General features: G+C 45.1%; 2 protein-coding genes across 16 annotated transcripts in view; one reads left to right on the forward strand and one right to left on the reverse strand.

Annotated features, from left to right (window-relative positions):
• The window catches only part of cmss1 (cms1 ribosomal small subunit homolog), a 544,867-nt gene that overhangs the window by 107,434 nt on the left and 423,131 nt on the right, over nt 1-14,302 (forward strand). The window lies entirely within an intron of this gene.
• filip1l (filamin A interacting protein 1-like) overlaps nt 1-14,302 on the reverse strand; it is a 373,822-nt gene that overhangs the window by 47,779 nt on the left and 311,741 nt on the right. For 2 of the 3 annotated variants that reach the window (XM_072513498.1, XM_072513499.1), the window contains exon 2: nt 4,208-7,360. In XM_072513498.1, the coding sequence (XP_072369599.1) occupies nt 4,576-7,360 (2,785 nt within the window). In that variant the 3' untranslated portion in view covers nt 4,208-4,575. Of the gene's footprint in view, nt 1-4,207; nt 7,361-14,302 lie in introns of those variants that run through there. The other variant, XM_072513500.1, reaches the window with a different exon arrangement.

Below are 14,302 nucleotides of genomic sequence, written 5' to 3' on the forward strand. Positions count from 1 at the left end.
GAACAGGCGCCGGAATGTGGCGACTAGGGGCTTTTCACAGTAACTTCATTTGAAGCCTACTTGTGACAATAAGCAATTTTCATTTTCATTTTCAAGCCTTTAGAAAGGCTTCTAAATGCACCAACTACTTCGCAGTGTATATTCAACAGCATTCTTCTGTAGCTGTCCCGTTGAAGGCTTCATCTGAGTCCTCTGCAGTGGAACCCATGGACTACCTTGCTAACGAACTGGTACCCGTGCTATCCTTCCTTCCTTTGCAACCTGCAGTTTAATCATGCTTGGTGCCTTGTCATCTTGACTGTCCCTATCTTCTAAGATACGTGCAGTGTCAATATCTGAGTTAGTGGCTGTGAATGGTAATGGTGCTGTGCCTTAAACATTGCTCATTTCTTGCTGTTTCTCCGTTATCTGGCCGGGGTGAACCCCTTGGGTATCTAAAAGGAAAAAAGCACAAGCGTAAGGTTGTGTTGAGGTTTGGAGGGGGGAATTAAGAGATACGTGCTTACATCAGGATGTAAGCGTGGGATGTGAGGAGGAGGAATAAGTATGAAGACACCATCGTCTTTAATTTCAGGCCGTTGGCAAAGATGTCAGCAATGCGTAAGAGTGACCTGTAGGTCCCCTGCTCATTTCTGCATTCCTTACGGTTTTACGCTTTCCTCTTTAGTTGCTCGTAGAAGCCTCCCATTTTCAATTTCAATGCTCATTATGATCAGGGGAAAAAATCCACAAGATGGTTTCTCAATGCCTCCCTCATGTGTTGCCTTTACGCACACAAGTCTTCTTCCTGAAGGATCCTCCATCAGTAAACACTGTTTTCGCTCGTGGTATTAGCTTTTGCTTCATCACACTGAAAATTCACTGGTTCCACTGTTGGCCATGGCTTGTAACCCTGAGCAGGGGACCTTTGCCTGGGCTTGGATAACTCGCAGAGGGCAGGGATGACCACGGCCTGAGGTCTTAAATGACCCCACTATTCTCAGCAATGGCACCCCTTTAATGGCAGCGCCTGGGGATTAGGAAATGTAATCGAGCCTGTCACCCGCCAGTTAGCTGCTTCTGCCTCTGGTTGTGTACCACTTTGTGCTGGAAGTGAAAGGGAAGTGTGTCAATGAGTATTGTGTAATCTGTTTGGCTGATGTGGCTATCATGATTGAAAGCTCTGAGATTTGTGAGGGTGAGGTGAAACACATTCATTTTATGGTGAAGCCTGATTGACAGAGATGTTAGTAAGTGATCTGAATAGTGGTTGAGGCTACTGGTGCAGATGGTAGGATATGGCATTTGAATCTGCAGTCACTGACCTTGATCACTTATGTGAGGTCATTGAACTTCTTGGACACTGCATCCACATCCTTGAGCCTCGACTCCTGGTATTGACCTCCATGGCTACCTGCTGCCGCTGCCATATGACCATGTTTTTAGAGTACCTCCTTCTCCCTGCAGATGCTAGACATCTTTCTTCCTTTTCACCTCCTTTGTCATGATCTCCAATGCAATGCCTGAAAATCTTGTGGTCTGTTCTCTCCCCTGTTGTCATTTCTTATTCCTTTTCAAGTCATATTCTTGTCAACTACGATTCCCTTCACATTCGCTGGTCACACTGCACCTCCCCTTTAGGAGATGGAAGTGAAGACTAACTAAGTAATGCAGGCCAGGTTTAAGTGGTACTAGCCACTTGCGATGTTGACTGCTGATGTGTACAGTCATTGAATAGGATGGTTATTGCTCGCTAAATGCAGAGATCATTGCCATAAGCAGGCAGCAGAATGTCGATGTGCTACCTAAATTGCAATCAATGATCATGCACGAATCACGCTTTGTGATCGCTACACCCATTTTTAGGACCTATCCAGTTTAACACCTACTATTTCTTTCTCTGTATTAAAATACATTGGCCCAGAATTTACAGTCAGCGGCAAAGGAACAGCGCTCTCAGTCCAGCTTGAAAAAAAGCTGCTCACAATGTTTTGGTGGGCTCTGGATCACACTTTCTCACTTCCATTTTTCCAATATCGGTTTGAATTCCATGTCTTCTGATGGAATCTGTGAATGTCTGTGATTAGTTCAAGCTGCAGGGAGAATGATCAACCAGACTTAAGAATCCTCACAGAAGCAAAGCAAAAAGTTTTATGAAAAAGAAATATAAATGCATTTAAATCATTATAAAGAAGTAAAATAAAGATTGGAACAAACGAATGGGACTCGGGGAGAAACGTAAATAGAAAAATACAAACATTTTTTTAACAAACTGCAAAAAGTAATTTTCTTCGAGGGAATCAGACTCCAAACTTGGAAAAGTATTTTTTCATGGCCAGGAAGAATGTACAGCAGTAATCAGAACTGGTTATACCTTTTAAATCTTTTTACTGGTGACTGAACAAAAACTCAAAAGGACAGCTCGGTGGCACAGTGGTTAGCACTGCTGCCTCACAGCACCAGGGTCTCAGGTTCAATTCTGGCCTTAGGTGATTGTCTGTGAGGAGTTTGCATGTTCTCCCCGTGTCTGAGTGGGTTTCCTCTGGGTGCTGTGGTTTCCTCCCACAGTCCAAAGATGTACAGGTTAGGTGAATTGGCCATGCTAAATTTCCCCTTAGTGTCCAAAAGGTTAAGTGGAGTTACTGGGTTATGGGATAGGATGGGGGCATGAGCCTAGGTAGGGTACTCTTTCGGAGAGTTGGTGTAGACTCTATGGGCTGAATGGCTGCGTCCTGCACAGTCATGATTCTATGATACAATTCTTTAATGTGATAATGGTGGGGAGGTAATTGGTTAACTTCATAGTTTAACAGTGATTTCTGTGATGATGCTATCGTTGAAGACTGCAGCAGCGCACCCAGTGGAGGAGCAGGGTATCACCGACAGCAGATTCCAGATTTCTGCCTTTAACTAGGCATTTCTGGATGCCAGAAATTGCTGTCAGATTTACTCAGTAATAATTCCAAGCACTGACAGTCACACCGTTATTGATACTGCAAATTCTAGGCCAACACATTTCTCATCCAATGTAATGCATTTTGTAGGATTCTGTTTCTGTCAATCTTCATTCTCCAGCATGTACAGTTTGTTCATTTTATTAGTGAATGGATTTTCTAGTTATTGAATTCTAATCTGCTCAGTCCAAGAAATCACTGAGTGTCTTTAAGACAGAGATAGATAGGTTCTTGTTTAATAAGGGGATCAGGGTAATGGGAGAAAGCAGGAGAATGGGGATGAGAAAAATATCAGCCATGATTCAATGGGCCGAGTGGCCTAATTCTGCTCTATGTCTTATGGTCTATTGTATGTGGGATGTTAACATTGGAAATCGGAATGGAGATTTCAATTCTGTTTGGATATGGCTTTTCTATTCTTCTTCCCCGCTGTTACCATTCTCCTAAACGACCCTCTTATGGACTGACCTGATGAATACTATACTCCTGTATGTTTCACCTGATGTCGGTGTCTATGTATTTACATTGTGCACCTTGTGTTGCCCTATTATGTATTTCCTTTTATTTTATTTTGTACAAAATGATCTGTTTGAGCTGCATGCAAATTCTTTTCACTCTACCTCGGTACACGTGATGATAAACAAATCCAATCCAAATAGCGAGAGCATTAAGATCTCTGAGATTAAGTAATAAGCACTTTGTTTGTTGTGTCCCATGTGCTTTAGCCTCAATCTCAAAAGGTATTCTGCACCAGTTCCATTTTGATTTTCATTCCCACACTGATTGCTCTTAAGGATATCTCATTGACATTGCATGTTTGTCCTTAATTGTCAACAGTTTTGTGCTGTTAATTACTGCAGCCTTGAACTTGCATTGGGGTAATTGTATGATTGCTTACTACAATATTTAAAAATTACTCCGCTATGTTAGTGGAGCAATAATCCATTTAAAATTAGCTGGTTAATGCACTAAAAAGCAAAGAGGAATTTCAGATGAAATGTTTAGTATTCTTTTGCTATTATTCCACCATATAATCTCAAGGTCTAAGTATTGGATAGGCCACCAAATGAATCTTTCTTTCCACCAGTTGCAACTGACCTTGGGTCCAGGGGTGAAATAATCTGTAGTAATTTCCATTTTCACCCACCCCACCACCAAAAATGTTATGATTTAAACAGAGATCTTATTGCACAAAGACAATTTCAGAACAGAATATCTCAGAAATAGCTCTTTCATATTTGCAAACATGCAAAAGAAAAAAAAACTCAAAGAAATTAACTCATTCTAATGTTTACTGCTACTCATGAGTTGTTTTTCTCTATTACAATTTGTATCTGAAAATCTTTTTTTGTTTTAATATTTGAAGCAAGTACAGTTTTCTGTTTTATACAGTGCAGGTTAAATGGTGATTGACCGTTTAATACAAGTCTTTAAAGTTGTGGAGTTACAAATTATAATATGTACACAAAGTATTACTAAACACGCAAATCCAGAGGATGTTGATTAGATGCAGGGTTTATACATGACATGCACAAACCAGTCTCAAATTAAAACAGAAGGTGCAGGTAATGCAAGTGGATCTTCTAATATCGAAATTAAGAGCACTGTTATTTTCACGGGAATTTGGGTTGGGGAAGGGAGGTTAATCATAGACATTACTTACTGTAATTTGTGTTTGGCGTGGGGCAGGTGTGGTTGTTGGTGTAATAGTAATACTGCTGGTGATTTTATTGGTTGACTTATTTGGTGTCCCATTAGTTATAGCTGGAATTCTGATCTCCTGGATTGAGCTGCATGGGCTCATTGGTCTTGAGACAGGTGTAGCTGTTTGAATGTGGGGATTACCTAAGTGGATATGGATTTTATTGTCTTCAGTGGTAATTACGCTAGGACTGGTGTTTGACTTTTGTATCTGCCGCCCTTGTATCCTTTCAGGCGATACTCTAAAGATTGTATGAGCTGTCGCAAACTCTGTTGGCTCAGGGGACAGAGCGTGTTCTGGCGAGCTGGCAGTTACAGCAACTATTTGAATTGGTGACATTGTCCTTTCTGGAGTCATTGAACCGCATGAGTCTGGAGTTCTTGATTTTGACACTGTATTCCTGGTAAGCGGTGTCAGGGCACGCTCTGGTGTGGAGAATGCATCTGATGGCTTTGATTTTACAGGTGTGATTGAGGCATTCTGAATAATGGTTATCCTTTGCTTCGGAACGCCACAATTGGGGATAACAGCTGTGCTAGTGTAAGAGAATGAATTTTCTAAAGTGGGGCTAGTAATTTCAAGAGTAGCTGTGCTGTGCCCATGGTCTGGCGTTACCTTTATGTGAAGGGGTTGGCCTTGTTTCTGAGTAAGCACCATTTCGCCTGGTTGCACCAAATTTCCATTCTGTTTGGTTACAGCTTTTCCATTGTGTGCGCAATTTTCCTTGCTCTTCATCCATGGTATCCATGACTTCTTATTATTAACGCTATTTACAGTTAATGAGTTGTAATTTACTTGCAATGATTGATCATCTTGACAATTATAATCTGCTTCTTCACTTTCTATGCATATCTTTCCATTCACAACTGCTTTTTCTAAAGGAATAAGACTTCTGTAATCAGGTGGTTCACTGTCCAGTGCTTCAGTCTGGATCTCTTTTGAGCAGAGTTGTAATTCCCCAAATCGCCTGCCATTCATGCCAGGCCGAAGGGTCTTGCTGAACCTCCTGTACCTCTCCAGTTCTTTGGTAACATTTTCAGTTTCTCTTGATAGTTCTTTGTTTCGGTTTTCCTGTTGAGTCAGCTTTTTTTGTAGTGATGCCTGCTCTGCTTTAAAATGACATAACAAATCTTCTGTTGCCATATATTCATGAATTTTGTCTTTGAGGGCTTCCATTTCTCTTGTTAGATGGCTAGACTTTGCCTGTTCCTCACCGAGTCTGTCAAACAGTATTTGTTCATGGGTTGATTCAGCCTTTTCAGCTAGTTTATATCCAGCCAATTCCTTCTTTACAGTCTCAAGCTCACCTGACAATAATTTCAGTTCCTGTTGTTCATTATAATACCTATGCTCCAGTGAGTCATAGTCATCTTCAGTCTTCATAAGATCATCTTCTACAACCTGCATCTCTTTTAATTTGCGCTTAAGCCTTTCAACCTCATGAGTTAATTCTCTTACTTTATTGTCATCCTGCTGTAAGTGTTTAGGAGATTTTCCAAACTCTTGTTTTCCTTTGTTTCTGAGATACTCCTTTTCTACTGCTTCAAGGGACTGGAGTCTCTTCTTCAGCAGGTTGGACTTGGATAACAGGTCATTTCCTCGCTCCTCCTCTGTTTTTAGCTTCTTTTTGAGCTCGTCTCTCTCCTTGGTCAAACTGTATGTTTTCTCTTCCAATTCTGCCTTGGACTTCAATGCCTTTTTACTTTCCTCAATTAGTTTTTCTGTCACAACTGTAACTTTATTTTCCTCTATTTGAAGTTGGGCATTTGCATTTTGAAATTTATCCTCCACCTGTCTCATCTTCTCTGCCATATTTTTTCTTTCATCAACCAACATCACGGTTAATGTTTTAAGCTTGCTTATGTCCTCCTTCATGGCCAATTCCGTTCTCTCCAGTTTACTTTCAATTGCTTCAAGCTCCCTGACCCTCACTTTTAAGGTTTCCAATTCATTTTCTAATTTCTTTGTTAGATTCTTCTCTTTTTCCAGATTACATTTAAGCACATAACATTCCTGTTTACTTTTGCTGAAGGCATCCTCTAATTTTTCCAATTCCATTATTCTCTTTTTTAATTTCTCTACCTCAGTTTTTAAATTCCTGCTGTGACTTTCTTCCTTTTCTATTTTTCTGTTGAGATCCCTGCACTGGTCCTCCATTTTTATGAGTTCTTCGTCTTTTCCTTCCATTTCCAGCACCCGCTTCCGCAGGTCCTCCACTTCTGCCATCAAGCTGGAATTCCCACATTCCCCTCGGTTTATCCTTTCCCTCAAATCCTGCAGCTCCTCTTCTGCCTTTTTCAACGATTTATTAGTCTCCTCTAGTTCATCTATCTGCCGGCTGAGTGTGGCGAGTTTTAAGCGGAGCTGTCGATTCTGGCTTTCTTCATTGGTCAATTTGGCCATGGTCGCTTCCTGTTCCTGATAAAATCTGCTGGCTTGTGCTTGCAGTTCAGTCTCAAGAGTGAACACTTTAGTTTCTTCTTCTGTTGCTCTTTCCTCAGAGGCTGTTAATTTTTCCTGAGCTTGCTGTGCAGTGACTGATAGCACCTGAACCTTTTGACTCTGTTGGTTGAGCTGCTCTGAAAGCCTTTGTTGTTCATCCACCAGAATCAATGCAAACGATTTCAGCTTGGTAAGCTCTTCCTTCAGCTTCGTAATTTTTTTGACATTCTCTTGATCCTTTTTCACCTGGTAGGTCTTTTCTTGGTCAATTAACTTTTTCAATCTGAAAGGGGAGGGGGAGAAAAAGCAGAGATAAGAAAAATTGACAACTTGACTCAAAGGAAAGTGAATGGTCTATTTGTTGAATCATGTTGATTTAACTGTATGGTTTTCTTTTAAACACGAAAGTAAAATTGATCTCAGCCATAAGGAAAAGTCATTTTGAGTGCTTAATATATAAACATTTAACAACTGAATGCTGTAGATATTGGAAATATGAAACAAAAACAGAAAATGTCAGAAACACAGCAATCCAGTCAGGATCTATGAAAAGAACAGATTAATTCTTGTTTCAGGTGTTCTGTCTAACCTTCTGTTCTGTTCCACAGAGGTAAACTCATCTGCTAAATGTTTTCAGAAATTTGTGTTTTTATTTATACTTTAATACTTTGCTGTATTCCAAAACTATTTTCATTAATCATGTTGGCAAAAAAAGTGGTTAACTCTTAAAATATGTACTGTAAATGTCAGCATAGAAGTTGACCTTTGAATCCTCAAAAAACCCTTTAAAAATGGGTGCTGATTTATACATTGAGTGTAAGGGTGAACTGCCAGCCTTGGTGTGGGTGGTTGCCATTTTGAAATGTGAAAAAAATCACTGTTACAGGCAGAGTATTCTTTATCTGTAAATCCGAAAACCAAACATATCCAAATATCCTGGTTGAGGGAAGGGCAGGATTGGCAGCTAAACGTTCCAGGATTTAGATGTTTCAGGCGGGATAGAGGGGGATGTAAAAGGGGAGGTGGAGTTGCGCTACTTGTTCGGGAGAATATCACAGCTGTACTGCTAGAGGACACCTCAGAGGGCAGTGAGGCTATATGGGTAGAGATCAGGAATAAGAAGGGTGCAGTCACAATGTTGGGGGTATACTACAGGCCTCCCAACAGCCAGCGGGAGATAGAGGAGCAGATAGGTAGACAGATTTTGGAAAAGAGTAAAAACAACAGGGTTGTGGTGATGGGAGACTTCAACTTCCCCAATATTGACTGGGACTCACTTAGTGCCAGGGGCTTAGACGGGGCGGAGTTTGTAAGGAGCATCCAGGAGGGCTTCTTAAAACAATATGTAGACAGTCCAACTAGGGAAGGGGCGGTACTGGACCTGGTATTGGGGAATGAGCCCGGCCAGGTGGTAGATGTTTCAGTAGGGGAGCATTTCGGTAACAGTGACCACAATTCAGTAAGTTTTAAAGTACTGGTGGACAAGGATAAGAGTGGTCCGAGGATGAATGTGCTAAATTGGGGGAAGGCTAATTATAACAATATTAGGCGGGAACTGAAGAACATAGATTGGGGGCGGATGTTTGAGGGCAAATCAACATCTGACATGTGGGAGGCTTTCAAGTGGCAGTTGAAACTAATACAGGACCGGCATGTTCCTGTGAGGAAGAAAGATAAATACGGCAATTTTCGGGAACCTTGGATGACGAGTGATATTGTAGGCCTCGTCAAAAAGAAAAAGGAGGCATTTGACAGGGCTAAAAGGCTGGGAACAGACGAAGCCTGCGTGGAATATAAGGAAAGTAGGAAGGAACTTAAGCAAGGAGTCAGGAGGGCTAGAAGGGGTCACGAAAAGTCATTGGCAAATAGGGTTAAGGAAAATCCCAAGGCTTTTTACACGTACATAAAAAGCAAGAGGGTAGCCAGGGAAAGGGTTGGCCCACTGAAGGATAGGCAAGGGAATCTATGTGTGGAGCCAGAGGAAATGGGCGAGGTACTAAATGAATACTTTGCATCAGTATTCACCAAAGAGAAGGAATTGGTAGATGTTGAGTCTGGAGAAGGGTGTGTAGATAGCCTGGGTCACATTGTGATCCAAAAAGACGAGGTGTTGGGTGTCTTAAAAAATATGAAGGTAGATAAGTCCCCAGGGCCTGATGGGATCTACCCCAGAATACTGAAGGAGGCTGGAGAGGAAATTGCTGAGGCCTTGACAGAAATCTTTGGATCCTCGCTGTCTTCAGGGGATGTCCCGGAGGACTGGAGAATAGCCAATGCAGTTCCTCTGTTTAAGAAGGGTAGCAAGGATAATCCCGGGAACTACAGGCCGGTGAGCCTTACTTCAGTGGTAGTCAAATTACTGGAGAGAATTCTTCGAGACAGGATCTACTCCCATTTGGAAGCAAATGGACGTATTAGTGAGAGGCAGCATGGTTTTGTGAAGGGGAGGTCGTGTCTCGCTAACGTGATAGAGTTTTTCGAGGTCACAAAGATGATTGATGCAGGTAGGGCAGTGGATGTTGTCTATATGGACTTCAGTAAGGCCTTTGACAAGGTCCCTCATGGTAGACTAGTACAAAAGGTGAAGTCACATGGGATCAGGGGTGAGCTGACAAGGTGGATACAGAACTGGCTAGGCCATAGAAGGCAGAGAGTAGCAATGGAGGGATGCTTTTCTAATTGGAGGGCTGTGACCAGTGGTGTTCCACAGGGATCAGTGCTGGGACCTTTGCTCTTTGTAGTATATATAAATGATTTGGAGGAAAATGTAACTGGTCTGATTAGTAAGTTTGCAGACGACACAAAGGTTGGTGGAATTGCGGATAGCGATGAGGACTGTCGGAGGATACAGCAGGATTTAGATTGTCTGGAGACTTGGGCGGAGAGATGGCAGATGGAGTTTAACCCGGACAAATGTGAGGTAATGCATTTTGGAAGGTCTAATGCAGGTAGGGAATATACAGTGAATGGTAGAACCTCAAGAGTATTGAAAGTCAAAGAGATCTAGGAGTACAGGTCCACAGGTCATTGAAAGGGGCAACACAGGTGGAGAAGGTAGTCAAGAAGGCATACGGCATGCTTGCCTTCATTGGCCGGGGCATTGAGTATAAGAATTGGCAAGTCATGTTGCAGCTGTATAGAACCTTAGTTAGGCCACACTTGGAGTATAGTGTTCAATTCTGGTCGCCACACTACCAGAAGGATGTGGAGGCTTTAGAGAGGGTGCAGAAGAGATTTACCAGAATGTTGCCTGGTATGGAGGGCATTAGCTATGAGGAGCGATTGAATAAACTCGGTTTGTTCTCACTGGAACGAAGGAGGTTGAGGGGAGACCTGGTAGAGGTGTACAAAATTATGAGGGGCATAGACAGAGTGGATAGTCAGAGGCTTTTCCCCAGGGTAGAGGGGTCAATTACTAGGGGGCATAGGTTTAAGGTGAGAGGGGCAAGGTTTAGAGTAGATGTACGAGGCAAGTTTTTTACGCAGAGGGTAGTGGGTGCCTGGAACTCGCTACCGGAGGAGGTAGTGGAAGCAGGGACGATAGGGACATTTAAGGGGCATCTTGACAAATATATGAATAGGATGGGAATAGAAGGATACGGACCCAGGAAGTGTAGAAGATTGTAGTTTAGTCGGGCAGCATGGTCGGCACGGGCTTGGAGGGCCGAAGGGCCTGTTCCTGTGCTGTACATTTCTTTGTTCTTTGTTGTTCTTTAAATACTGCACCTTTTCCGAACCTCATTATCCTTTAGCGTGGAAGTCTATTTGTTTATCTGCAATATTTACCTTGCCATTTTTGTGGTAAACATGTCAAAATAAAAACTTTTTCAGATGCCCTGGGTGGGATTCTCCCATCCCGCGGCAGAGTGTCCACGCCGTCGTAAATGCCGTCACGTTTTACGACTGCGTGAACGGGCCACTCCCACGACTAATTCTGGCCCCTACAACAGGGGGCCAGCACGGCGCCGGCGCCATCGAGGACATGCGCAGTGGCACCGGCGCCTTCGCGTGCATGTGCAGTGGCCTCCTTCAATGCGCCGGCCCCAACACAACATGGCGCAGGAAGGAAAGGAGGCCCCCAGCCACAGAGGCCGGCCAGCCGATTGGTGGGCCCCGATCGCGGGCCAGGCCACATTGGTGCCCCCCCCCCCCCCCACCCCCGGGGTTGGACCCCCCCCTCCCCTCCCTCAAAGGCCGACACCCGACCCTTAAATGCCGAGAATCCGCCGGCCCAGAGCAGGTTAGAACGGCGCCGGTGGGACTCTGCTCTTTTCTTACTGCCGCTCGGCCTCATCTGGGCCGGAGAATCGGCAGGCGGGCCACGTAGAGCGGACCGGGGCCGCGCCAACCATGCCGGTGCCAATGGCGGCGATTCTCTGCTCTGTGGAGAGTCGCGTGCCGGCGGCGTGGCGCGATTTGCGCAGCCTGTCGCCGATTCTCCGACCCGGCGCGGGGTCGGAGAATTCCGCCCCCTGTATTTATTTTGCAGTGATATACCTTACTTTTCTAGCCTTTCAATTTACTTTAGACTATAGCTAGCCTAGACTTAAGGTATTGAAGTGCAGGTTTATATGCGGTGTCCGAAAACCAAAATGAATTGAATTCCAAACTTCAATCAACCCCAAGAGTTTTGGATGAAGGATACTCGACTTGTAATTCATATTAAATGAATGTGACATATTTAATTGAATAAGTTAATTGTAAAATAAATCCTTTTAACCACAAAGTATTTAAAAACCTTTCAAATTCAGTTTCCTCAGCACCCGCCACAAACAGTGTGTGGGTCTTAAACCTGTGCGAATCTTCGCAATGCAGCCTGTAGCCCGGTTGATCCCTTGTGTCCAGTTAAATGTAAAATATACATTTGTGGGGTCAAAAATTGAGGCTGATTATTAATGCGAGTTCAACATGTCATGTCTGTAAAGAGGGGTCGACTTGTATGCAGAGTCTGTGCAAAAACATGACTTTTGAGGAAAAGTCTACATTATCAATTTCCCACCTCATCCAGACTTGTCTTTGCAGGTATTTGTTACTTTGTGAATCTGTGCATGACACAGGCAGCCTGCCTGCGTTATTGGTTGCAGTGAGAACTAGCGCACCTGAGCTGCCTGATCTAGCAAGCCCTTCCACCTAGCAATGCCACTGGTACAATGAGGCTTTCGCTAACCATCTCAGTCCACTTTCTGAGTTGATACAGCAGTATTATCGTGGTTCACCAAATATTCAAGCAATTAACCACAAAGCACGGAGAAAAAAATTAAAATAGTGACCCATAATATACTTTCTTAATGTGCCAGCTTGAAGGCAGACTGAACACATGGGGATTTGATTATTTGTAAACTCTCATTTCAGCAAAAAGTATTTTCCGACAGTAAGTGTTCTGGAATATCCTCCCTAAACCTCTCTGCCTCACTACCTCTTTCCTCCTTTTAAGATCCTCCTCAGAACCTATCTTTTTCATCTGTACTAGCATCATTTGACTTGATAGTGCACCTATGAAGTGCCTTTGGCCAATTTACAACGTGTGTGTGTGTTTATATACATTTATATCAGTAAAGGCAATGGGCGGGATTCTCCACCCCCACGCCGAAGTGGCCGCGCCGTCGTGAACGCCGTCGAGGTTTCCGATTGTGGCCCCGGTCCCGACCGATTCAGGCCCTGACAATGGGCCAGTATCGGGGCCGCGTCACCTACCCGCGCCAGGCCTTGTCGCCCGCGTAAAAGCGTCTCCGAATAGATGACGCGGCCGGCGCCGCATAACGGACGTCATCCGCGCATGCGCGGTTTGGCCGGCGGCAACCCACGCATGCGTGGTTGCCGTCCGCTCTAAGTCCGTCCCGCAAGAAGATGGCGGACGGATTCTTGCGGGGCCGCGGAAGGAAGGAGGTCCTCCTTCAGAGAGGACGGCCCGACGATCGGTGGGCACCGATCGCGGGCCACCCCACATTTAAGTTACCCCCCCGGCACAGGATCCGCCCTCGCCCCCCCACAGGCCGCCCCCCCCAGTGTTCACGCACCGCCCACGACTGTAGCGACTAGGTGTGGACGGCGCTGGGGGGAACCCGCAGTTTTGGCCTGGCCGCTCGGCCCATCCGGGCCTCAGAATAGCGGGGGTTCCGGAGAATCGCCATTTTCGGTGTCTCCGGCGATTCTGCGGCCCGCGAAACTCGACTGGGCCGTTCCCGCCGCTTGGGAGAATCGCGGGAGGGCGTCGGACCGGCGTCCCCGGAAGTTTTGGCGGCCCAGGCGATTCTCCCAACCGGCGTGGGAGTGGGGAATCGCGCCCAATATGTCAATGCAAAATCAAAATACTACAGATGCTGGAAACCTGAAATAAAAACACAGAACTCTCAAAATACTGGCAGCATCTGTGAAGGGAGAAACATAGGTCATTGATCTGAAATAGTAACTATCTGATATGCTATCAATTAAGACGGAAAACCCAGAGTGAATTAACTATGGCTTTAATTGACTTACAACAGAGCTGGCAGCGTGACCCAGAATGAGGCAATATGAGAGGTCGGCAGCTTATATACCCAGGCCCTCGGGGGAGGAGCCATGGGCAGAGCCAAAACCGTACAACATGTAATATAGTGGCAATACTGTACAACACGTAATACTGTGGCAGCACAATACAACACAGTGGTTTCACCCCAATCACCCCCTGTTTTAAAATAAAGTCCGGCGGGGGCGAAGTGAACTAGTTGTGTCAGAGATTGACGGGGGCTTTGATTGTCCGCCGTGCCCGCCTCAGTTCCGGCTGTGGTGTGGGTATCGAAGTCGGCTGAAGCGTTGAGGCCTGCGTGTCCGGGAGCAAGACAGCTTCTGTGTTCTCAGGCGGGTGGGCAGCAACGGGGGAAGGGGGTATAGGGTCGGGTCGAGTAGTAGTCGGGAGCGCCGGTGACAGTCGCTGGGGAACCTGCGGGTGCCAAATCCCGATGGGAGACTGTGTCCTCCTGCCCGTCATGGTGAGCCACGTAGGCGTACTGGGGATTCGCATGGAGGAGAAGGACCCTCTCTACCAGAGGATCCGACTTATCCTGGAACGGTCAGCCAGGTCGGGAGCGAGACACCCGAGATGGACCTTCTGGGGAAGGCAAACATCCTCTCGTGGGGGGGTCACATTAGTAGCGGTGCAGAGAAGCGACCGGATGGATTGGAGCACATTGGGAAGGACCTCCTGCCAGTGGGAGACTGGGAGACCTCTAGACTTAGGGCAAGAAGG

This window comes from Scyliorhinus torazame, chromosome 8 (genome assembly GCF_047496885.1).
Source record: "Scyliorhinus torazame isolate Kashiwa2021f chromosome 8, sScyTor2.1, whole genome shotgun sequence".
In the NCBI taxonomy this organism is placed as follows: Eukaryota; Metazoa; Chordata; class Chondrichthyes; order Carcharhiniformes; family Scyliorhinidae; genus Scyliorhinus; species Scyliorhinus torazame.